Here is a 25,481-nt window from a genome sequence, read left to right as displayed (position 1 = left end):
GACCCAAGCACAGCTCTCACAGAGCACCTCACTCGTACCCTGCTGCACCGCCCGCTGTTCCAGTACTGGGACCCAAGCACAGCTCTCACAGTGCACCTCACTCGTACCCTCTGCACCCCCTGCTGTTCCAGTACTGGGACCCAAGCACAGCTCTCCCAGTGCACCTCACCCGTACCCTCTGCACCCCCTGCTGTTCCAGTACTGGGGTCCAAGCACAGCTCTCCCAGTGCACCTCACTCGTACCCTGTTGCACCCCCCGCTGTTCCAGTACTGGGACCCAAGCACAGCTCTCACAGTGCACCTCACCCGTACCCTCTGCACCCCCTGCTGTTCCAGTACTGGGACCCAAGCACAGCTCTCCCAGTGCACCTCACTCGTACCCTCTGCACCCCGGCTGTTCCAGTCCTGGGACCCAAGCACAGCTCTCCCAGTGCACCTCACTCGTACCCTGCTGCACCCCCCCGCTGTTCCAGTACTGGGACCCAAGCATAGCTCTCACAGTGCACCTCACTCGTACCCTGCTGCACCCCCCGCTGTTCCAGTACTGGGACCCAAGCACAGCTCTCACAGTGCACCTCACTCGTACCCTCTGCACCCCCTGCTGTTCCAGTACTGGGACCCAAGCACAGCTCTCCCAGTGCACCTCACCCGTACCCTCTGCACCCCCTGCTGTTCCAGTACTGGGGTCCAAGCACAGCTCTCCCAGTGCACCTCACTCGTACCCTGCTGCACGCCCCGCTGTTCCAGTACTGGGACCCAAGCACAGCTCTCCCAGTGCACCTCACTCGTACCCTGCTGCACCCCCCGCTGTTCCAGTACTGGGACCCAAGCACAGCTCTCCCAGTGCACCTCACCCGTACCCTCTGCACCCCCTGCTGTTCCAGTACTGGGGTCCAAGCACAGCTCTCCCAGTGCCCCTCACTCATACCCTCTGCACCCCCTGCTGTTCCAGTACTGGAACCCAAGCACAGCTCTCCCAGTGCACCTCACTCGTACCCTCTGCACCCCCTGCTGTTCCAGTACTGGGGCCCAAGCACAGCTCTCCCAGTGCACCTCACTCGTACCCTCTGCACCCCCTGCTGTTCCAGTACTGGGGCCCAAGCACAGCTCTCCCAGTGCCCCTCACTCGTACCCTCTGCATCCCCTGCTGTTCCAGTACTGGGGCCCAAGCACAGCTCTCCCAGTGCACCTCACTCGTACCCTCTGCACCCCCTGCTGTTCCAGTACTGGGGCCCAAGCACAGCTCTCCCAGTGCCCCTCACTCGTACCCTCTGCATCCCCTGCTGTTCCAGTACTGGGGCCCAAGCACAGCTCTCTCAGTGCCCCTCACTCGTACCCTCTGCATCCCCTGCTGTTCCAGTACTGGGGCCCAAGCACAGCTCTCCCAGTGCACCTCACTCGTACCCTGCGGCACCCCCTGCTGTTCCAGTACAGGGGCCCCAGCACAGCTCTCTCAGTGCCCCTCACTCGTACCCTCTGCACCCCCTGCTGTTCCAGTACTGGGACCCAAGCACAGCTCTCCCAGTGCCCCTCACTCGTACCCTCTGCACCCCCTGCTGTTCCAGTACTGGGACCCAAGCACGGCTCTCCCAGTGCACCTCACTCATAAAATTAGGCTCCTTCTTCTCTCCCACTTTTTCCCTTCCTTGTGGAGTACCGCAGGGTTCCTCGCTAAGTCTGACTTCGTTTAATATCTACGTCTCGGACTTATCGAGGGTGTTCAAATCCTATGGCATTAGTCTCACTACTTATGCCGACGATACCCAGCTGGTTCTATCAGTATACCAGGATGGACTTTCAGTGGCAGCGAGCTTCCTGGAGGGAATGCTCGCCATCAGCTCCTGGATGTCCGCTAATTGCTTAAAATTAAACTCTGACAAGACGGAGGTAATGACCTTTGGGAAACTTGAACCCGTTTGGTCCCGCCTCTGGTGGCCTAACGAGATGGGCGCTCCACCTGAACCCGTCACTAAGGTTCGTAATCTTGGAGTCATGTTTGATGACAGACTACTTTTCCATCATCATGTCAACGCGGTAATCTCCACCTCCTTCTTTACCCTAAAGAAAATCAAGAAGCTTCTCCCTTACCTCCCCATAACGGCAGGTAAGACTCTCATCAGCACCCTTATTTTTTCCAGGACTGATTATTGTAACGCCCTCCTCCTTAACACGCAGGAAAAAGTCCTAAATAAGCTTCAATTGATGCAAAACGCCTCAGCTAGAATCCTACTGGGCACACCCAAGTACACCTCCATTCATTCGACAGCTTCACTGGCTTCCTGTAAGGAGCCGTACGAAATTTAAAGCACCCTGTATTGCTTGCAAAGCTATTAACAACTCTGACCCTCAGTTTCTTAAACATGCTTTCCGTCCACTTGTAAACCCTAGGACCCTTCGCTCATCTGCTCAACGTCCAACGCACCAGGAAAGCCAACTGGGGCGACAGATGCTTTGTGATTTCCACAGCTATACTATGGAATTCCCTTCCCCTTACCATCAAAACCTCCCCCACCCTCTTTAGCTTCAGGAAGCAATTGAAAATGTGGCTGTTTCCATATTAAAAATCCTGTAACTGTCATCACCTGATCACTTAAAGCGCCAAGACACCCCTGGGTATTTGCGCGCTATAAAAATTGCCAAAACATAAACATAAACCCTGATGCACCCCCTGCTGTTCCAGTACTGGGACCCGAGCACAGCTCTTTCAATGAACCTCAAAACTGTTAACGAAGAACGAAGGCAAACTCTTGTGGTCAGTTTAATCTTCACTTCTAGATAAGAAAGTTCCAATATGAATTTGAAGGTATTGCATCCAACAAGCCTTGGCAACCATCATCGCTTCTTCAGAGCAAACAAGTTTTTGGAAAATTATTTTCAGTTTGCGTTTGAAATATGTGCTGGACAATTATTTTTACTTGGGATGTAAACTGTGTGTCGTGGCTTTCTGGATGTAGTTCAATGATGAAACGGTGCGGCCCAGCCAGTTGGGCTTCTGCATGTTGTTCACTTGCTACCGCTTCCTCCCCTAGCACCCACATGTATTCTTATGCATCAGGTTCCTCTCACGCTGCTTTATTGTACTGTACTTATACTGTTTCTTCACCTCAACGTCATTTTTCTCTTTGTACAGCGCTCTGATACCCATCTGGGTCTTGTTTGCGCTTTAAAAAACTCTTGCTTCACCTGACAGCAGCATGAGGACCCGCCCAGTGAGTGACATCACCACTCGCTCGCACTCACCTGACAGCAGCATGAGGACCCGCCCAGTGAGTGACGTCACCGCTCGCTCGCACTCACCTGACAGCAGCATGAGGACCCGCCCAGTGAGTGACGTCACCGCTCGCTCGCACTCACCTGACAGCAGCATGAGGACCCGCCTAGTGAGTGACGTCACCGCTCGCTCGCACTCACCTGACAGCAGCATGGAGACCCCCCCAGTGAGTGACGTCACCGCTCGCTCGCACTCACCTGACAGCAGCATGGGTCCTGCCCAGTGAGTGACGTCACACCTTGTCTCGCTCACCTGACAGCAGCATGGAGACCCCCCCCCCCCCCCCCAGTGAGTGACGTCACACCTTGTCTCGCTCACCTGACAGCAGCATGGAGACCCCCCAGTGAGTGACGTCACACCTTGTCTCGCTCACCTGACAGCAGCATGGGGACCCGCTCAGTGAGTAACGTCACACCTTGTCTCGCTCACCTGACAGCAGCATGGGGACCCGCCCAGTGAGTGACGTCACACCTTGTCTCGCTCACCTGACAGCAGCATGGAGACCCCCCCCCCAGTGAGTGACGTCACACCTTGTCTCGCTCACCTGACAGCAGCATGGGGACCCGCCCAGTGAGTGACGTCACACCTTGTCTCGCTCACCTGACAGCAGCATGGGGACCCGCCCAGTGAGTGATGTCACACCTTGTCTCGCTCACCTGACAGCAGCATGGGGTCCTTCTCCACTGACTTGCGCACGTGGTCAGACTCCCCGGTCAGCGAGCTCTCGTCGATCTTCAGGTCGTTCCCCTGGATCAGAACTCCATCCGCGGGCAGCAGGTCACCTGCAAGGCATGACGGGAGACGGACAGTCAGGCAGAGCCAGGCGGAGACAGGGACACGTATTTTATTGTGATTTCTACAGTGCCAAGAAGGTCGTAGGAGCAGTGGTTCTGGTGTGACAATGCTACACAAAATTGGTATGCAGTTCCTAACATAAAATGCAGGGTTTTGTGTGTTTTTTATGCAGGGGCTCCATAGCTGGTATGGGGTCATAGCAGTGGGGAGAAGAGACCTCTCCTTTCGGAAAAAGACCCTCACACACCCAGCCAGATAAGTGTCTTGCTTCATCATTGGGTCTGCTCCTTGCTTGGTCGGCGGTGCTATACCCGATCGGCACCCGTGATGGGGCCTTCTTGGCGGAGATCTTTTTTCCTTTTTGCCGGCGGGTGAGGTGCGTGTGAGGGCCCTAGATCATTGTAGGTGAAAGAGAAGTGTAAGGAAGTGGATTAAAATAGGGGAGGTGGTCCACTCAAAACAATTTTAATGAACGTGGCCCCTACACTTTTTGGTAGTGGTCAACATGAAGATAAAATGTGTACGTGACCACCATTACAGCACCCTGAAATAATGTGACTGGTGGCACTTGTATTTTTAGCATGTTTTAGCTGCGTCACTAAAATTGTGTGACGCACTTGATTCCAGTTCTAAGTAGATCACTGCGAAATGTAATTTTAATGTTGTTGTTATTTTTGTTTGATTGCAGGTTGCGTTTTAATGATCTACAATGTGCCACTTTTTAGGGTGCTGAATGGTGGTCATGTGCACACTTTATCTCCATGTTGGCCACTACCAAAAAGTGTAGGTAGATCTATGTTGGTCCTGATGAATTACCATCTAATACATTAATGGGCAAGAAACATGTTGACCCCTTTTTCTCACAAGCGCATAGACTCCACATCCTTCGAGTGAAGCTACGCGCCTTGTTCAACTTTTAATTAGGGGAGGGGCTGCATCATTAAAATTGTTTTGAGTGGACCACCTCCCTTATTTTAATCCACTTCCTTACACTTTTCTTTCACCTACACTGATCTAGGGCCTTCGCACGCACCTCACCCACGGGCAAAAAGGAAAGAAATCTTCGCCAAGAAGGCCCCATCACGGGTGCCGATCGGTATAGCACCGCCGACCCGACAAGGAGCAGACCCGATGATGAAGCAAGACACCTAGCTGGCTGGGTGTGTGAGGGTCTTTTTCCAAAAGGAGAGCCCCTGCATAAAAAACACACAGAACCCTGCATTTTAAGTTAGGTACTGCATACCAATGTTGTGTAGCTTGAGTCACGGACGTGTATGTCGGACCTGGATAAATACCAGTCCGTCATTCCCTCTCCTTGTTTCAATCTGGTGTGATAATGACATGAAACTAAACTTGAACTCAACTACCTTTCAGAAGAGTAACTTAGACTAAATGCACACACCATCTATTACATTAAAATGCATACATAAACACAATTGATCACATACTATTAGAAACCTACACACAATCATAAATGGAATTTGAAAGTAAACATCAAACCTAAACATAAACTAAAACATTAACTTAATCATAAATGCATACATAAGCACAATTCAAATGTAAACATAAACAGTCAGACACCCAAATAGAAAAGTAAACGCACCATAAACCTAAGCATGAATACAGCCCAAATGTAAAGAAACATAATCATGAATACAAACATAAAAATGAACAAAATGTCAACTCAAAATCTAACACAATCAGAAATCTAAAGGTCACAAACCTAAGCATGAACACAACTAAAATGTAAACCAAGTCCTTGGCGGAAACCCAGTGCTTAATTTGAGCCGCTGGTGTCCGTGTGACCACCGGCACTCCTTTTTTGTGTACCGCCACTTATTTTTCGTCATCAGATGTTTACCTCGAGCCAGAGAGGGAAATAGACACCAAGGGGCATATGTACATGGAGCTAACGCCGCCATAGCAGCACTTTTTTGACGGTACGGCGGCGATTTATCGCAATTTGTACAAGCTGTCGCTAAGCTCAGTTAGCGGCAGTTTTCTTTCGTAAACATGAATTATAAAGATCACCACTTCTGTTAGCGATAAGTACTGAAAATAAGATGCAAGGGAGGTGTTCCTGTGCAAAAGTGGCCACTAACCCACTTCGCAATATTTACAAGTAAATCCTTGTATGGAGCAAGACCAAAAAAACAGCCTATAGAGGCAGTTTTTTTAAGACCAGAAAATAGCTGGTCTTAAAAATGGAGATAACCCTTGGGGCCTCATTTCAGTAGGTTTTGGTGCTGGACAGCGCTGCAAGGGATGCTGCTGCGCTGTCCTGCGACAAAACTACAGGGCAGGACTGCTCACCATCAATAAGATAGTGCGCATTTCTGGGCCTAATTCATGAAAAGTGTTGCAGCGCTGTCACAAGACAGCATTGCAGCACTTTTCCCTACGCCCTTCTTGCAACAGCATGGATACGCTGTATGCACTGGACAGCGCTCCATGTTGCAAGTGATGACAGATATGTCTGGAATCCTGACATATCTGTCAGAGCTAAAGTCACGCATTGCTGCAGTTGTGTCACAAGCATGACGCAACTCCAGCAATGCATGGGAACAGTCTATCCCTGTGTCTCTGCGTCACTCTTACGCCTGCCATGAGGCTTTGTCAAGTGGGAACGCACAGCCTGCATCCATCATTCCTGATGCAGGCATAATGTGGCACAGGGCTTCACAAGGTCACGCATATTATGCCTACATGTATTACTTAGCAAATACGGCGCAACGTGGTGCTAGATTTTGCCAGGTCTTTTCTTGAGGGGTGCCAGCGTGTTTGCGCAGTTGGAGATCCATCGCTGGAGGTTGCGCGCTGCGATTTTATCATCTGTAATCGTTGGCGGAGTGGTGATGTTGAGGGAGTTGACGAGAAGTTCTTCGGTGGCCTTGATCCTGCTGTGGGGGGGGCGAAGATGTTGGTGGTGTACGGTGAACATGGTGAAGCCGTGGTGTATACAATGATGGTCGGTCCAGGAGAGTCCTGTGGTGTGGCTGTAGTTGAAGATCCTGCCTGCAGAGGAGACGTGCTCAACCGTGTGTCCTGCTATGTGGCTTAGTGCGGTGACTCGCTGCTTGAGTCTGATTCTGATGAGCTTCCCCAGGACCGGGTGTTGTTCTGGTCACTGGGGTTGTCCAGGTGAAACTAGAGTTCTCCCAGTAGGATGTCGTCGGTGGATGGGAGAGCCTGTGGTGAAATAAGGTCAACAATGGTATCAGTAAATACCGGGGGGCCTGCAGATGAGGGGGCCGCAGTGGATGGTGTTGGGCTTGGTCTGGATCTTGATGTTAAGGTGTTCCATGGTCACTGTTGGGTCATTTGAGTGTGTGGTCAGTCGGAGTGTTTTTTTGTAGTAGATGGCAATGCCTTCTCATGGCCGCTCGGGGTGGTCCGTGTGGGTGAGTTTGTAGCCGTCAGTGATGGCGATGGCAATGTCCAGTCCGGAGCAGAGGTTGGTCCAGGTTTTCGTGACGAAGGAGATGTCTGAAGATGTGGCGTCGAGGAGGTCCCAGATTTCTGTTGCATGTTTGTGGAGGGACCACACTTTGATGAGCTGGTCGGGTGCACTGTTGGTCGGCTGGGCAGCACGAGGCACTGTTGTGCTGATGTGGCAGAAGGTGCGTTTGTAGTTTTGACAGGCGCAGGGTTCAGGAGAATTCCGCAGTGTTGCTAGATGGCAGGCGGTGTGGTGTCCAGGGTTGATGGTGAGGAGGGTGCTGGCGTCGTAGTGGTGGAGGGTCCGAGAGGAATGCTCCTTGGTGCTGAGCGCGGTCCAGGGGCGGACGGACGCAGACGGGCTTGCCAATGGCTTGCTTTTGGCATGGGAGACGTCCATTACAACACAGGCATTGCGTCGTAATTCCTTTACAACGCAACTTTAACAACGCAGTTACCTTTACATCACATGCCATTACAACAAATTGTGAGGTTTTTAATGGAGATTTTTAAGTTTTAGGGTGGGTATGAGTTTCGGGATCATAGATTAATTTTAGGGTGTGTTTTGGAGGATAGAGATTAATTTTAGTGTTTGTTTTGGGGGTCAGAGATTAATTTTAAGGTGTGTTTTGGGGTGCAAGGTTTAATTTTAGGGTTGCACTCACTGTAGTCAGAATAATTATTTTTACTCGTCCGCTATCCAGCATTTTCTCTACTGTTGCAATATGCGTAGTATTAGTATGCATTGTAATGGACTGCGATGTAATGGTATGCATTGTAATGGCATATATTCCTTTGGCACACAGTGGTACGCCCGCTGCATAGCGGCTGCCATTGAGAAGTGCTGCAGGGGTGACTGGACAACTGGGAGGTGGGAAACACGGGAAATGGCAGTGGAGGGGGCGGGGAACCGGGTATGTGTGTGTGTGAGCCGGGCTTGTAAATGTTTTAATAAACAAATTCTTACCTCAAGGCCGGATCCCACATTTTATGTGTCCTGCTCTCCTGAGTCTGCTTTCAGGAACAGGAAGCAGGCAGCCAGGCTCCCTCCCTTAAGCCAATCACAAGGCTGCAATGCGGTGTTGTGATTGTTCTTGGGCGTCGGGACAAGGTGTTGAGCCAGGGGCTGGAGGGCTGGGCATGTTCTCCATGCAGGCTGTAATGCAGCATGCAAAGTGAACAGGGAAGTGCGCATGACTACTTTGGGCGGCCTGATAGGGCCGACCAAAGAGTCACTGCGCTCTTGAGTGGGCATACCACTCCGCCCCTGCCCTGCTCCATGAGTAGAGAAACCCTACCCACCCTCCCGCCCGCAAATGAAACATAGGAAGTGCGCATCCGAAAGTTATCATCATGTTATTATTTTTCCTCTTCTTGCACTGCTGGAAAGCAGTGGGGAGATGCTCTTCCACCATAGCCGATGAGCCGCCACTGGTGGTGCATCATCCACAGGTGCTAGACCTGGGCGACTCGACCCTCTGGCTTCTTCCGCTACGCGTCCCACCTTCTCCTTACCTGGACATTGACACTGCGTCGCAATCAGCTGCACTCTCTCCAAATCTGTGACTAAACCACAGGAGCCTCAGCCAGGTGAGATTTCACAAGCCTGGGTACAGCTGTCGCCGCTAAGTCCGCTGGTGAACCTCCCGATGCAGGTGAGGCAAAAAGGCCCTCTTAGGCCTGAAGTTAAAGCACTCCTGCTACATAGGTTCGGCGCAGCTCAAGGGCTTCACCGTCCGCAGCGTCTGGCCAGTGCAACATCATCTGGCCTGTGATGCAGAGAGGTGCCGCCCACCATTGGTAATCTCCTCCGTGCACCCCAGTGTAGTGGTGGATCGTAGTATGTGATGCAGACCTCCCTACGTTGGTGCACAGGAGCACCTCTACCGTTCACAGCTCCAAAGGGCGGAAGGCGGTCTTCTCACACAGGTCAGCAATGTGTCTCCATGCGACCAGCCAGACTTCACCAGCAGGTAAGGGTGATCGCCACGCCTCAATGTCTAGCGCCACAGCCCAACTACTCCACAGCACCTCTGCATCCCACTCCGGGTCCCAGACGCAGGCCCAGCGAGGCCTCCGGGCCCTGGGGACTGTCCCCGCATTCATGGTTTTGGATGCCATGGTGATGCAAGGGGTGCGCAATGAAAAGTGGTGCATCACTGGTTTTGTCCAGCGATGCTTCTCTTTTCATAGATGTAGCCCTGAATTTCCTCTTCCCCTGGGACTCTGGGTGGTCATCCTGGCTGTTGGGGGACTTGAGAGGGTTGTTGATCTATGCAGCACTTGGCCCTGGCTGCTCCATTCTGCATTCCATTGATTTTATTTCCTATGTTTCATTTGAGGTGGACTGATGGGCTATTTTTGCCTATAGAGGAAAAAAACTAACGTTGGGCTGACTAACGTGGGTTTTTTGGCCACTAATGGGCCTTTCGTTTTCGCCCGCTTACACCAGGATTCCGATCGGCTTCCCGCTTGTGTTACCAGCAGTTTTCACTGTAGCTCCCTGAAACTATCGCCATGTAGCAACGTCTTGTAAATACGTTGTTAACAAGGCAATGGTTTTCAGAGGTACACGCCGGTAAGAAAACTGCTGCTAACTAGCGTTAGTTAATGCCAGTCCTTTTACATATGGCCCTAAGTGATTAGACGGAGGAAGAGGACTGTGATGAAGCCGTCACAGAGGAGCCTGCAAGAGTGAGATAAGGGGCCAGGCAGTGTCTGGCGGGGGATTCAAAAGCCATGAGATTTTTATTAGTACATCCAAAGCAGAGCTTTGGGCACCGGCACTCATGCTTTTACAAATTAAGCACTGCATAAACCCAGATATAAATATCAACACAACTACAATGGAACTGAAAAAATGTATAAACAGAAACAAAACTAAAATATAAACATGAAAACAGTTATAAAAGTAAACTTAGCATTGACAATAGTGTATTCTGCAATATTTATCTCCCCAATTCTGATAGTTAAGGAAGGAATATGTATTTCCACAGACAAACAGTTCTCCCATCCCGAGAGTGTGGCACTTGGTGGAAAAACTTAACATTTAAATAAGTATTTTTCAACTCATTGGAGCTTGAATGAGCTGCAAGTAAGGAACTCAGTATAGTGGAGACCCAAAGACGACAGACAAGTTACTAACAATGTGTAATGCAAGAAAAGATAAGCATTGACAAAGCCAGTAGATGTCGCCTATGGAAGACCTATAAGCTTCGGTAATGTCTTTTAGTCATGTTGTGCAGCAGCATGCCTGAAAGTTAGAGACAAAAAAAGGAATGGCGTGGCCAACGCTGACTACAATGCAGCATTTTTGTTTCTGGTGAGAGATGCAGTGGAAGCAACACAATCTGGGAGGGATGGGGCAAGCAACAAAGGGAGGGTGGGAGGGACGGGCCAAAGAACACTAGGATGGGAGGGACGGGTCAAGCAACAGAGGGTGGGAGGGATGGGGCAAGCAACACAGGATGGGAGGAACGGGGCAAGCAACAGAGGGTGGGGGGATGGGGCAAGCAACACAGGGTGGGAGGAACGGGACAAGCAACAATGGGTGGGAGGGATGGGGCAAGCAACACAGGGTGGGAGGAACGGGGCAACCAACACAGGGTGCAAGAGACGGGGCAAGCAACAGAGGGTGGGAGGGATGGGGCAAGCAACACAGGGTGGGAGGAACGGGGCAAGCAACACAGGGTGGGAGGGACGGGCCAAGCAACACAAGGTGGAAGGGACGGAGGATTGACAGGATAAGTCACACAGCGTAGGAGTGTTGAGCATGTAACACAACAAGGGAAGGAGATATGGCAAGCAACACAATGCAGTGGGACAGGGAAAGCTACACAGGTTGGGAGGTACGGTCCAAGCAACACAGAGAGGGAGGGACGAGCCAAGCAACACAATGTGGGAGGGACGGGGCAAGCAACAGAGGGTAGGAGGGATGGGCCAAGCAACACAATGTGGGAGGGACGGGGCAAGCAACAGAGGGTAGGAGGGATGGGCCAAGCAACACAATGTGGGAGGGACGAGGCAAGCAACAGAGGGTGGAAGGGACGGGCCAAGCAACACAGGGTGGAAGGGATGAGGCAAGCAACACAGGGTGGAATGGACGGGCCAAGAAACACAGGGTGGGAGGGACCGGCCAAGTAACACAGTGTAGGAAGGGACGGGGCAAGCAACACAGGTTGGAAGGGATGGGCCAAGAAACACAGGGTGGGAGGGACCGGCCAAGTAACACAGTGTAGGAAGGGACGGGGCAAGCAACACATGGTGGAAGGGATAGGCCAAGCAACAATAGGAGGGAGGGATGGACCAAGAAACACAGGGTGGGAGGGACAGGCCAAGCAACACAGGGTGGGAGGAACGGGCCAAGCAACCCAAAGTGGGAGGGATGGGGCAAGCAACACAGGGTGGGAGGGACGGACCAAGCAACCCAATGTGGGAGGGATGGGGCAAGCAACACAGGGTGGGAGGGATGAGTCAAGCGACACAGGGTGGAAGGGATGAGGCAAGCAACACAGGGTGGAATGGATGGGCCAAGCAACAATAGGAGGGAGGGATGGACCAAGAAACACAGGGTGGGAGGGACGGGCCAAGCAACACAGGGTGGGAGGGACGGGCCAAGCAACCTAAAGTGGGAGGGATGGGGCAAGCAACACAGGGTGGGAGGGACGGGCCAAGAAACCCAAAGTGGGAGGGATGGGGCAAGCAACACAGGGTGGGAGGGACGGGCCAAGAAACCCAAAGTGGGAGGGATGGGGCAAGCAACACAGGGTGGGAGGGACGGGCCAAGCAACGCAAAGTGGGAGGGATGGGGCAAGCAACACAGGGTGGGAGGGACGTACCAAGCAACCCAATGTGGGAGGGATGGGGCAAGCAATACAGGGTGGGAGGGACGGGCCAAGAAACCCAAAGTGGAAGGGATGGGGCAAGCAACACAGGGTGGGAGGAATGAGGCAAGCAACACACAAGGAAGGGACGGGTCAAGCAACACATGGTGGGCGGGACGGGCCAAGCAACACCGGGAGGGGTAGACGGGCCAAGCAACACAGGGGTGGGAGGGACAGAGTATGCAACACAGGGTGGGAGGGATGGGACAAGCAACACAATGTGGGAGGGATGGGGCAAGCAACACAGGGTGGAAGACACGGGCCGAGCAACCTAAAGTGGGAGGGATGGGGCAAGCAACACAGGGTGGGGGGTCGGGCCAAACAACCCAAAGGGTGGAGGGATGGGGCAAGCAACACAGGGTGGAAGGGATGGGACAAGAAACACAGGGTGGGATGTACAGGCCAAGCAACACAATGTGGGAGGAATGAGGCAAGCAACACATGGTGGGAGGGACGGGCCAAGCAACACAGGGGTGGGAGGGACAGGGCAAACAACACAATGTGGGAAGGATGGGTCAAGCAACACAGGGGTGAGAGGGACGGACGAAGCAACACAATGTGGGAAGGATGGGGCAAGCAACACAGGGTGAGGGGGGGCAAGCAACACAAGGTGGGAGGGATGGGTCAAGCAACACAGGGTGGGAGGGACGGGCCAAGCAACACAGGGGTGGGAGGGACGGACCAAGCAACACAATGTGGGAAGGATGGGGCAAGCAACACAGGGTGAGGGTGGGCAAGCAACACAAGGTGGGAGGGATGGGGCGAGCAACACAGGGTAGGAGGGACGGGCCAAGCAACACAATGTGGGAAGGATGGGGCAAGCAACACAGGGTGAGGGGGGGCAAGCAACACAAGGTGGGAGGGATGGGGCGAGCAACACACGGAGTAAGGGATGGGTCAAGCAACACAGGGTGGGAGGGACGGGCCAAGCAACACATTGTGGTAGGGACGGGGCAAGCAACACAGGGTGGAAGGGATGGGCCAAGAAACACAGGGTGGCAGGGATGGGCCAAGCAACACAATGTGAGAAGGATGGGGCAAGCAACACAGGGTGAGAGGGGGGCCAAGCAACACAATGTGGGAGGGACGGGGCAAACTACACACACTGGAAGGGATTGGCCAAGCAACACAGGGTGGGAGGAACGGGCCAAGCAACACAATGTGAGAAGGATGGGGCAAGCAATACAGGGTGAGAGGGGTCCAAGCAACACAATGTGGGAGGGACGGGGCAAGCAACACACAGTGGAAGGGATGGCAAAGCAACACTGGGAGGGAGGGACGGGCCACGCAACACAGGATGGGAGGGACAGGGCAAGCAACACAGGGTGAGAGGGACGGGGCTAGCAACACAGGGTGGGAGCGATGGAACAAGCAAGACAGGGAGGCTGGGATGGGACAAGCAACACAAGGTGGGAAGGAGGGAGGATTGACAGGATAAGCAACACAGCACAGGAGTGTTGAGCATGTAACACAACAGAGGAGGGAGACGGGGCAAGCAACACAATCCATGGGGACTGGGAAAGCAACACAGGATGGTAAGAAGGGGGGTGACAGGATAAGCAACACAGCACTGGAGTGCTGTGCATGTAACACAACACAGGAGGGCGACGGGGCAAGCAACACAATTAAGGGGGATAGGGAAAGCAGCACAGGTTGGTACGGAGGCGTGAGTGACAGGATAAGCAATACAACACAGGAGTGCTGAGCATGTAACACAACACGGGAGGGAGACAGGGCAAGCAACACAATGCAGGGGGACAGGGAAAGCAACACAGAGTGGTACGGAGGGGGGAGTGGCAGGTTAATCAACACAGCACAGGAATGCTGAGCATGTAACAACACGGGAGGGAGACAGGGCAAGCAACACAATGCAGGGGAACAGGGAAAGCAACACAATGCAGGGGAAAGGGAATGCAACACAGTGCATGGGGAAATGGTAGGCAACACATTGCTGGAGGGGGCAGGAAAGGCAACCCAATGTGGAAGGGACAGGTCAGACAACATGATGTGGGAGGGATTGGCTGAGCAACACAGGGTAGGAGGGAGGATTGACAGGCTAAATAACACAGCATAGGAGTGCTGAGCATATAACACAACACAGGAGGGAGATGGGGGCAAGCAACACAATGTTGGAAGGGACAGGACAAACAACACGATGTGGGAGGGATTGGCTGAGCAACACATTGTGGGAGGGAGGGAGGATTGACAGGCTAAATAACACAACACAGGAGTGCTGAGTATGTAAACAACACAGGAGGGGGACGGGGAAAGCAACACAATGCAGGAGGGAGGTGGGGGTGGGGAGTTGGGTGGATGGGGTATGGAACATGACAGACAGCTGGAGGAGGGTGGTAAGGGGACTAGCAACACAAAGGACATAGCAAAAGCATACACTGTTATGCAGTGATTATACAAGAAGACAAAAGTAGCACGTAAAGTGCAATAAGTGTAAGTACGCTGAACAATAGAGGAGTACTTGGGCCATGTTCCAAGGGAGGGGCAAAAACAAGAAGGCGAAGTCAAGCTGACACGCCCTGACCAAGAAGGAGCAAGTAAATTAGAGTGACGATGAAGCCAACCAATGGTAAGCAATGAACAGGAACTAAGCCTCCTGTAAGTAAACACAATGGCCAGCACATGCACTGTCTCCGGCGAGACCTAAAACACAGTCCCTCAGTAATCAGAGTAGAAAGTAGAACAGCTCTTACTGGAAGATACATGGGAGAAAAATTTACAAATCAGAGCTGTTTACAAACACATTATTTATAGGCCATGAAATCATTTCACATATTTCACGATTATTCGTCAAAAGTGTTCCACGCTCCCTCTCCCATATTAAAGTAAAGCTTGAAGAGCTCAACAGCAAGAGGGAGACTAACCCACAGGAAGAGGAATAGGAATAGAAATTACACACTAAGTGAAAGCTCTTCAATAGCAATTGACATTTTTTCGTGCCGGTTGCTGGAGGACGGGACATTACTCAGGGAGTGCTTATAAGAAGTAAATGAATTAACTTCATGAAATGCCCTGAAGTTGTATAGTTCTACACACCCGCCTGAAATACTGCTCGACTGGTATCATTAATTGACGCCAGCTATTGAAGAGCTTTCACTTAGTGTGTAATTTCCACACTAACAGGACTCTTTCTCTAAGAAAATTTCTTTTTTTTAACCTACCAACATTTTGTATTGGATTGAAGGAGGAGTAATTTGCAAAAGATGCTTTTAAGAACATTTTGTTAATTGGTCGATTGTCACTCTTGAAGTTTATTGTCCTGATGATGACCCTTTAAACAACTTTGGGTTGAAACGCCATCGATGTCTCCTACATGGCCTAAATAACAGAGGACATTATTGTTTGATTACGTACTGTGTTAATTGTTGTATGTATATTTTCCTTTGTCATTGTGTTTTTTGATTTTTCAGATGTTATGTGTTGTTGGATGTATGATAAGAGTGTAATTATCTGAGCGCCCTGTATTTGTTGTTTCTTCATTAAAACTATTTATACTTTCTATATGGGTAGTTGTGATATTATGGTTATGTCGGGCCTTCTCTCTCTTCCCTCTTTGATATATGTCAATGGGTATTTAGTTGTATATAGTGTGTGAACATAGCTCAAGAGCCATTGTTTGGAAAACAGCTACTGTAGCCCCCGGCTCGTGCTCTAGGGCTGCCCTTGTGGTGAGTTAATCAAGAAATGATAAAGGCATTTGCAGCAACAGAGGACAACGGGGCTGATTACAATAGCAGTCAGTCGGACCACTGCCCACTTGCAAGGTGGTCAGGAGACAGCCTGCCAAGTAGGCAGCGGTTAGACCAACGCATTACGACGCGACCGCCGGGCTGGCAGTCGCAGTGTGCTCCTATTCAGGGTGGCTTGTGCCGCGGCCCAGGAACAGAGCAGCATCACCAGCTGCAGTGCAAAGGAGCACTTCCTCCTGGTGGATGGTGGTGAGTGGGGGCACTACATGTGCCCCCTGGGTCACTTTACAGTGACCCATGATGGGCGAGGGCCTTTTTTGGACAGTTTTTTCATGGCGGTCTTTCCGACATGAAAAGGTTGTCGGAAAGGGATATCATAATCCGGACGGCGGTGCCTGCCTCAGCACTCCTCCATTCAGGATTGCAATTCTAACCGCTGCCCTGTCGGGATCAGATGATTGCTACGTAGGTGGCGGTCTTTCCCCGAACACTTAGGGTCCGACCGCCTGCAATAAATGCAACGATTGGACCGAAGGCCTGGCGGCTGTCAAACGGTCACCGATGGCCTGTCGGTGTGTGGTCCGACTGCATCATAATCAGGGCCTATGTTTGTAGTCAGTAGAAATAGATTTTTGAAATCAGAAATGCAAAATATAGAAACTATAGCGTATTAGACAACCGGACAAATGGGATGAACTTTAGGCCGCGAGTGCTGGCCATCTGGCTGCTGGAACCTCCTCTACATCGCTAGGGTCACTGACTCTGCCCCCTTACAAACCCCTCCAGATCCATCTTGCTAAGGTCACAGGCACAGTCTCCTTAAAAATCCTTCCAAGTCCATGCTGCTAGTGTCACAGACCCTGTTCCCTTGAGAGCCCCTCTAGGTCCATGCTTCTAGGGTCACTGACCCCATCCCCTCCGTAAACCCTTCAAGGTTACTGTGACCAGGTTCACAGATCCTGTCCCCTTGAGAGCCCTCTAGGTCCATGTTGGTAGGGTCACCCTCATCGTACCATTGGAACACCTTCCAGGTCCATGCTTCCTGGCTCACAGACCCCATCCCCTCGTAAACCCTTCAAGGTTACTGTGACCAGGTTCACAGACCCTGTCCCCTTGAGAGCCCCTCTAGGTCCATGCTTCTAGGGTCACCCTCACTGTACCATTGGAACACCTTCCAGGTCCATGCTGCCTGGCTCACAGACCCCATCCCCCAATAAACCCTTCAAGGTTACTGGGACCAGGTTCCCAGACTCTGTCGCCTTGCTAACTCCTCCACGTCCATGCTGCCAGTCTCACAGACCTTGCCCAGTGCTCACCATATTTAATTTGGGCCATGTCTCCCACGATGAGCTCCGCCACGGGGATCTGCAAGGCCTGCGAGTTGCGGATGACGGAGAAGCGCTGTTCCTGCTCGATGCGACTCTGGAGTCCACGAAACTGCTTCTCCTTGCTCCAGTCGTTGAAGGCCGTCACCAGCACCACGCAGATGACTGAGAGCAAGATGGCGGCCCCTTCGATCCAGCCAGCCTCGGCCTCCCCGTCGTCCTCCGCTCCTCCTGACCCTTTCCCGCAGCCTACAAAACAACAGATTGTGTCAAGAAAAACGATGAGAAAAGCCAACATCTTGTGTATGGTGACTGCAGATGAGAGCCTACTATTAGCTTTGATGTATCCATGTAAATCTCAGAATAACCTAAGTCTAAGACAAATTGTTGGTCTGTGTGGGGATGGCCACATTGACCAGGGCTGGATCTCACATTTTATTATGAATGCCAACTATATCTCCCTGATGATTGACAGGTGAGGGCTGGACATCATTTAGCTATATGTGTTTTTGGTTGACAGTGTCATGTTCTGAGAGATGGCATGTGCGGGCTCCTACAACACATGCTCTACTCCATTTCCAGGAGCCTACACCGGTGCTAGAAGGTGGAACTCGACTGATATTATGTCAGTTCTCAAAACTAGGGAGACGATGTAGCCTTACAGCTAGAGTTGCTAGAGCGGTCGACGTTGAAGCCGGGGAACCGGGTTCAAGTCTTGGCAACGACGCTCAACATCCTGTGATTCTGGGCAAACCACTTAGGGGCATATGTATCAAGCCCTTTTCCCGTTCGCAAACGGGCCGATCCTCAGAATCGGCCCGTTTTACGAACGGGAAAAGACCTTTTGGGATGTATCATCTTGAAAGGGCATCGCAAATCAGAGAATTGCAAAATTTGCGATTCTCTATTTTGCGATTACATTTAAGGAATCGCAAATTGCGATTCCTTAAATGCAATGTAGAAAGCACCTAAGTTGTGCGAATTTGGCATAAGAAATCGCAAATTACCACCAAGTGATAGTTGGTGGTAATTTGCGAATTCTTTGAAAAAAACACTTTTTTTGCTTTTTTCAAAGTGCCATGTGCCACACATACATATTTCAGGGATGCAACAGGGTGTCCTTTTGACACCCTGGCACACTTGAAATTGCATTCTCAATTTGCGATTCTCAAATTGCGAATTGCAAAGTAGAGAATGTCTTGCCATTCAATCCTATGGGCCCCCTAGCCCATAGGAATGAATGGGAAGGTATTCCTTAATTGCGATTCGCAATTTGCGAATCGCAATTAAGGAATGCCAAGGAATCTCAAAATAATTGTGAATTATTTATCACATACTGTTTTACGATTCTCAAATAGTGATTCTCAAAAAATCGCTATTTGAGAATTGCAATGACAGTATTTGATACATATTCCCCTTAATCTCCCCCTGCCTAACAAAAATGAATGTGTCCTTGTGTAAGAAAACTAGTGCTATGTAAAGCGCTGTGATACCTGATATCTCCTGGTCTAGTTCACACTATATAAAACAAAACAAAAAAAACACAATTCTGAGTGTTTACCTGGATTCCTTAAGTCACATTGAGCTGCACAATTTTAACTCAAATTAATTTAAATTAAAAAAGGCTATTTTTTTCATTGCTTCTGCTATATAAATGTACAATATTCTTATTTTCACAAACATGCATCTGAGCTTTTATGTTTTCCTAGGGACCAAAAAACACGGAGAACTGAAAGGAGTTAAACTAAAGTAGGGGTGGGCGGAAATCTGTGGAATTCCCTGTAGTTATATGAAAATGTCGCAAGATTCTGTGGAGTTTCAAGAATGCGTGGAAATCGTCATGTCACACTGCTCGCAGTGATTTTTAGAGCTGGGAGCTTGTTTCTCACTGCAAAATCAGTGTGCATGGCACCACGAAGCGCCAGAGGGTGCTGCCTCTTTGCTGCTGTTCCAGTGGATCTATTCGAGCAGCGGCCCTGAACTGCCGCATTGAGAAAATCTTGCCAAGTGCCCTCGCAACGCCCGAAAATAGCGCTAGGGGATGAGAATTCTCACTTGTGCTCGCCAACTTACCATTCACGACCTGCATCAAGAATAAACGGTGCCGCGTGGTGGTTGGCGGAGTTTGGCTGCCCGGCACATTACAAGCGGAACGCGGGGTGGCCAAAACGTCACAAACTCTGCCGGCCGAGCAGAGCACCGACTGCTAACAGTCTAACAGTACATTCATGCTTTAACCGTGCACAGAATTGTTTCTGGAAATGTCCCTCACTTTAAGAGATCTGGGGATGGCCCTGGGGCAGAAAAGGATACTTGCCAACTGACCCAATTCAGGCGGGAGAGTAAATCTTAAGGCAAAAAGAGCCGGGTCTCCAGAATATGGGCGAGTGCTAACGGAGTGTCCCTTTTAAAGGACGGTTTCTCTCACCCACCCGGGGGTGGCATGCTTCATCATAGGGTACCCTCCTCGCTTTGCGGCCCTGGTTTTATTGTGGGCTACAACCCCCTCTCTGAGCGGGAGGGGCTCAGGGTTGTTTTTAGATAGAAAGAGGTACACAAAATACCTTAGGTGAGGTGAGTGTGGCGAGGGGTGCAGAGCAAAGTGAGTGCGAAACAAAACTAGTATATTGCTTTAAAACATGCAAGCATTTCACCTTAGAATATCAGATTAAATCACTTTATTGAGCGGCATTCATTAAAAGGGATAGCTTTTAAACAGGGACGTAGAAACCCTCATGCCCGCAGACAGTGCTATTAGTAAAATAAAAGGACATCTATTTGCCATAGGCTCCCTATATGTGGCCTCGAGTCATAATGTACATGGAGACATGTTATAGACTATTAAACCAATCACGAGAGGCTTTTGTACAGCGAAGCTGCTCTTCTATGCGATAATGAAGACGAGGCTTGGTGAAATAAAACATTTGCCTAAGAGCACACAGTGTGCTCAAGGGGGGAAGCTGGGGTTATCCCAAGATTTCTGGTGTCACATTGTGTGATTCTGTCACTGGGTGGGCAGTGTTGTGTGACAAAACTGTTAACTCTAGTGTGCAAAGGGAATTCAGTCCTCCCGGATGTCAGAAGTGTTGCAGAAATGTACTCAAACAACAGAAGAGTGTCAAAAGCAACAAAAATGTATGTGTGTAAGCACAGGAACATAGAATGCATCAACCTAAATAGGTCGCATTGGACATCATTAGGGATTTCTTAGGAAGCCCTCACTCACCAGCCTGGGGGGTGACATGCTTCATCATCGGGCCCACCAGGAGAAGCCAAATGCCTCCCTGGTGTGCTACAACGCCAGGATACTGTGGAGCTGGTTTTTTGTGACAATAGTGTGAAACATCAGTGATATTAAAAATGTCAAAGGACTGTACCATACAAAAGTTTTATTCAGTGGTCAGCCTGACATGGTTAAAAATATGTGTGGGAAATCTGCCAAATAATGTTTTGGATGTTTCCACTTAGAGTGGGGTCGACATGTTTCTGCCCCTTTATGTGTAGTTTTACTGGGCTTTCTTCAGGACCGTTAGCTGTGTACCTCGACGGTGTGAGCGCGCTAAGGCCCACCCTTACCACAGGACGTGAAAGTTAAAATAGAGTGTAAAAAAGAAAAGGTGCAAAAAACAAACCATCAAGTTGTGGGATTTACCTCAGTTTGAGAGGAACCTGTATAGTTTGTTAATTAAAAGATCCACACCCCATAGGTGTCGGGAGGGGGGTGGGGGCGACATTGGCACACCGCCCGCAACGCCCAGCACCCGCTCAGCACCTAGCGTCTCCTGCAACCGGACCTCGTGTTGCAGAAATGCCCATCTGTGCGGCTTCTTAAAAGTTCAGCTGCTTGGGGCACAAAAATGTGATTGGGCTGTCAGTCATTTTCACTTCTAAGAAAAGCAGAATTCTGTCATCTAGGAGGTTTGCACAAGTTCCTAAAGGAAATAAGCTATTAAAAGCACCCCAGCCGGTTGTGTGTAAGTTGGGGCATCCTTTTGATGACGTATTTGTCATTTTTGTGTCATCTTATCCATAGCTAGGGATTGTTGTGTTGTTGTCTTGATTCTTGTCCTCACTGTGTGGATTCTGGTCCTTTCAACTAACGCTGCCACCTTCCCATTGTCCCTTTAATAGGTCTCTTGGTGTTGAGGTGTTTGAATTGCAGCTGCTTCAGAGGCTGCACCGCTGAATGAAAGGAAAGCCCCACAGATATTAAACGTGTAGAGGGTGCAGGCCTTGGCCAATCCGTGTCTAGAATACAACCAGTCATGGTTCACTGTTATACAGGCTTCTTTCTTACATTTTCCAGAATTTCAGCCCCTGTGCATTAATGTGAAAAATCTTTCAGGTGCCAAATGTGCATTGCGATCAATCAGTCGGGATTTATAAAGTGCAATTAATCACCCGATAGGGTATCCGGGCGCTTGAGTGACCAGCGCATGTGTAATATGTAACAGAAGGTCACATGCATTCGTGAACAGAATACCAATGGTAATCAGGTCTGTGTCTGATGGTGCCCAACTCTCAGCCCCATCCCTAGTACCTTTCTTAGCCCCCAGCCCTCCCTCTCAGTTTAGTGAGCACCTGCACTCCTGTTTTCCCATTTGAAGCTCTGGGGTTGGATTGTCTTGGAGAGAGGCTGACTGCACCCTGTGCCGGTGCTCGTGGAGCATTATGTGTCCGGAATCACACAGTGTACCAAAGGGCTCGCCGTTCACTTCATTCTGCTGTGGTGAGCCAATGCCTGTTGTTCGTCTGGGGTGGCTGTGGAGGAACTGTAGCTGATAAAGCGGCTTTGATGCAATTCTGCGAGCACCTGTAAATTACCTCTGATGAGCTGCTGATTTGTAGATTGTGAGGGGATATATGGGTGTGAAGGTGCTAGTGTTCAGCCACCTGCAAGGCTTGGAGCTGGTGTGTGTGTTTGATGGATCAGGAGTAAATGTAAATGTGTAAATGTGGGATACTTGTAAAGCGCACTGCGACTCCATGAAGTATCCTTGCGCTGAAGACCGCTGGGGAACTCGTCCTGGCTTTCCCTGTGAGATGGTCCCTTTCTGGGTATCTCCAAGGTGAAACCAGGCATCCCCGGCGTCTGTGGGGGGTCGTTGTAGAGATGAGGCAAGCTAATGCCCAGAGTTGCCGAGTGTGATCCCTGGTTAGAGTAGGCACCGAGGCGAGATATCGAGTCCGTTTCGACCCTGGTCCACAACCCTGCCGCGTCGGGAATTGAACCCTGGTCCCGGGCCGTTCTCTGCTTATGGGTCTGCCGCCTCTAACCAGTGAGCCACACCACTCCACTCCAGGAGTGTGTGCTTGACCACCTGGTCTCCACTCTCTGCGCAGACCACCTCAACCATCATGTCGTCCATCCACTCCGGGGCACCCACCGACTCCTGCCCCTACCATCTATTCAACCTTGGATCCAACCAAATCATCACAGAGCTTATCAGCATCCACAACACCTCCATCTCCACAGCAACCATTCCAGACAGAGTGAGAAATGCTGAGGTCAAACCCCTCTTCAAGAAATTCTGGACCGCCCCCAGCGACCTAAAAAAATACTGTCTGATCCCCCTGCTCCCCTACCCTGCCAAATTACTCAAGAAAGCCATCATCCAACAGCTCAACCACCTTCTCAAAGCCTCACAATCTAGATTCTGTGTCACTTACAGCATTGAGACCACGCTGATCGCCACCACAGATGACATCGGAACTCTCCTCAACCACGGTGGCCCTGATCTTCCTCGACCTCTCTGCTGCGTTCGGCACCATCTCCCACCACACCCACATCCGCAGGCTCCACAACGCTGGCATACAGCAAAACGCCCTGAAGTGGACCACTTCCACCCTATCAGGACGCACACAGAGCATCCAACTGTCTCCCTTCACCTCTGCACCCATAGACATCGCATGTGGCATACCCCAAGGATCATCCCTCAGCTCCACCCTGTTCAAAATCTACATGACCCCCTTGCAGCTATCGTCAGATCCCACGGTCTTAACATACATAATCTCCTACACCAATAAAACTCAACTCATCCTCTGACTCACTGAGGACCCCACCGATGCCAAAGGCAAATTCTGCAACGCAGTGACCAATGTAACCAAATGGATGAAAGACAGCTTCCTCAAACTCAACTCCGACAAAACGGAAGAACTGATCTTCGGGAAAAACACCCCCGCATGGGACAACAGCTAATGTTTGGAAGACCAACACCCACACTGACAGACTAACACCCACACTGACAGGCCACGCTTGCAACCTCGGCATCATCCTCGACAGCCAATTGACCATGAAGCAACAAATCAACGCAGTCACTTCCTCTCGCTTCCATTCTCTCTGCATGCTCCAAAAGATTTTCCGATGGATCCCAATCAACACCGGGAACTCCTTCACGTAGGCCCTCGTTACCAGCCTCTTCAACTACAGCAACACCCTCTATTCCAGAATAGCCACCCAACTCTTCAAAAGACTCCAGACCATACATAACACCGCAGCCAGACTCATCATGGACCAACCCAAATAGACCCGCATCAACCCCACCTCAGATACCTCCGCTGGCTCTCCGACCAGAAGAGCTCCCATTTCAAGACCCTCACACACGTCTACAAAGCTCTACACAACCAAGGACCATCCTACATCAACCATCAACAACTTCCACCTACCTGCAAGACACATAGGCTCACTGGCCCTGGCATTCACCCCCGCATCCATCTCAGTGGGGACTGCTCCTTCTCCTACATTGCTGCCAAAAACCTGGAACAGCCGCCCCTCCACCTCTAACAGCACCCCCCCCCCCCTGATGGACTTCAGAAAGAAGCTCAAGACCTGGCTGTTTGACGAAGATATGGCACCCTCAGCGCCCAGATACCCCTAGCGGCGACAGTGCTTCACTCTACAAACACTATTAAGTGATAGTTCAAGGGGTTGTAGAGTACATAGGATCTCTGGTGTGTAAATGATGTTTCCAGGGCTGTAGAATTAGTCTGGAGCTGTAGAGTGTGATTGATGGTTTCAGTGGTCGGGAATGAGCTTGGAGCTGTAGTGTATGCTTGGTGATTCCAGGTGTTGTAAAGTGAAGTTGGGGCTGCTGTGTGTGATTGGTGGCTTCAGTTATATTTCAGTGAGCTTGGGGCTGCTGTCTGTGACTGATGATTTCACTGGTTGTACAGTGAGCCGAAGCAGTGGTGGATGATTGATTGTTTCATCGCGCTGTAGAGTAAATGTGGAGCTGTTTTGTGTGCTTGATGAGTCCAGTGGTAGTACAGTACGCTTGAAGCTGTGCTGCATAATGGAATGCCCCAGGGGTGGTAGTGGGAGTTTGGAGCTGCAGTTTGAGATGGATGGTTCCAGGTGTTGTAGAGTAAACTTGGAGCTGCTGTATGTGATTGATGTTTTCATTCTCTGTTCAGTAAGCTTCGAGCTCCAGTGTGTGACGGATGGTTCCAGTGGTTGTAAAGGGAGAACAGAGCTGTGATGTGTGATTGATTGTTCCAGGGGTAGAGTGGGCTTGAAGCTGTGATTTGTAATTGATGGTTCTAGCTGTTGTAGAGGGAATTTGGATCTGCAGTAGGTGATTGATGGTTTCATTCTCTGTTCAGTAAGCTTTGAGCTGTGGTGTGTGATTGATGGCTCCAATGATTGTAAAGGGAGAACATAGCTGCGGTGTGTGATTGATTGTATCAAGCGATGTACAGTAAACGTGGAGCTATGTTGCATGCTTGATGGTTCCAGGGGTGTAGAGTGACCTTGGAGCTGTGGTGGATGATTGATTGTTTCATTGAGTTGTAGAGTTAATATGGAGCTGTGATGTGTGCTTAATGATTCCAGTGGTAGTACAGGACGCTTGAAGCTGTGTTGCGTAATTGAAATCTCCAGGGGTTGTCGTGTGAGCTTGGATCTGCAGTGTGAGGTTGAAGGCTCCAGTGGTTGTAAAGAGCTGTGGTGTGTAATTGATTGTTCCAGGGGTGTAGAGTGAACTTGAAGCTGTGATTTGTGATGGATTGTTCTAGGTGTTGTAGAGTGAATTTGGGTCTGCGGTGTGTAAATGATGGTTTCAGTCTC

At 50.5% G+C, this 25,481-nt stretch overlaps 1 protein-coding gene across 7 annotated transcripts in view; it reads right to left on the bottom strand.

Moving 5' to 3' along the window:
- ATP2B3 (ATPase plasma membrane Ca2+ transporting 3) overlaps positions 1 to 25,481 on the bottom strand; it is a 348,827-nt gene that overhangs the window by 186,143 nt on the left and 137,203 nt on the right. For all 7 annotated transcript variants that reach the window (XM_086940211.1, XM_086940208.1, XM_086940205.1 and 4 more), the window contains exons 4-5: positions 17,408 to 17,665; positions 3,928 to 4,053 (exon numbers count right to left, since the gene is read on the bottom strand). In XM_086940211.1, the coding sequence (XP_086796337.1) occupies positions 3,928 to 4,053; positions 17,408 to 17,665 (384 nt within the window). The remainder of the gene's footprint in view (positions 1 to 3,927; positions 4,054 to 17,407; positions 17,666 to 25,481) is intronic.

The sequence above is a fragment of the Lissotriton vulgaris genome, chromosome 10 (assembly GCF_964263255.1).
Source record: "Lissotriton vulgaris chromosome 10, aLisVul1.2, whole genome shotgun sequence".
Classification (NCBI taxonomy): domain Eukaryota; kingdom Metazoa; phylum Chordata; class Amphibia; order Caudata; family Salamandridae; genus Lissotriton; species Lissotriton vulgaris.
Note: the sequence above shows the minus strand (reverse complement) of the source record. Positions and strands in the feature narration are given on the sequence as shown.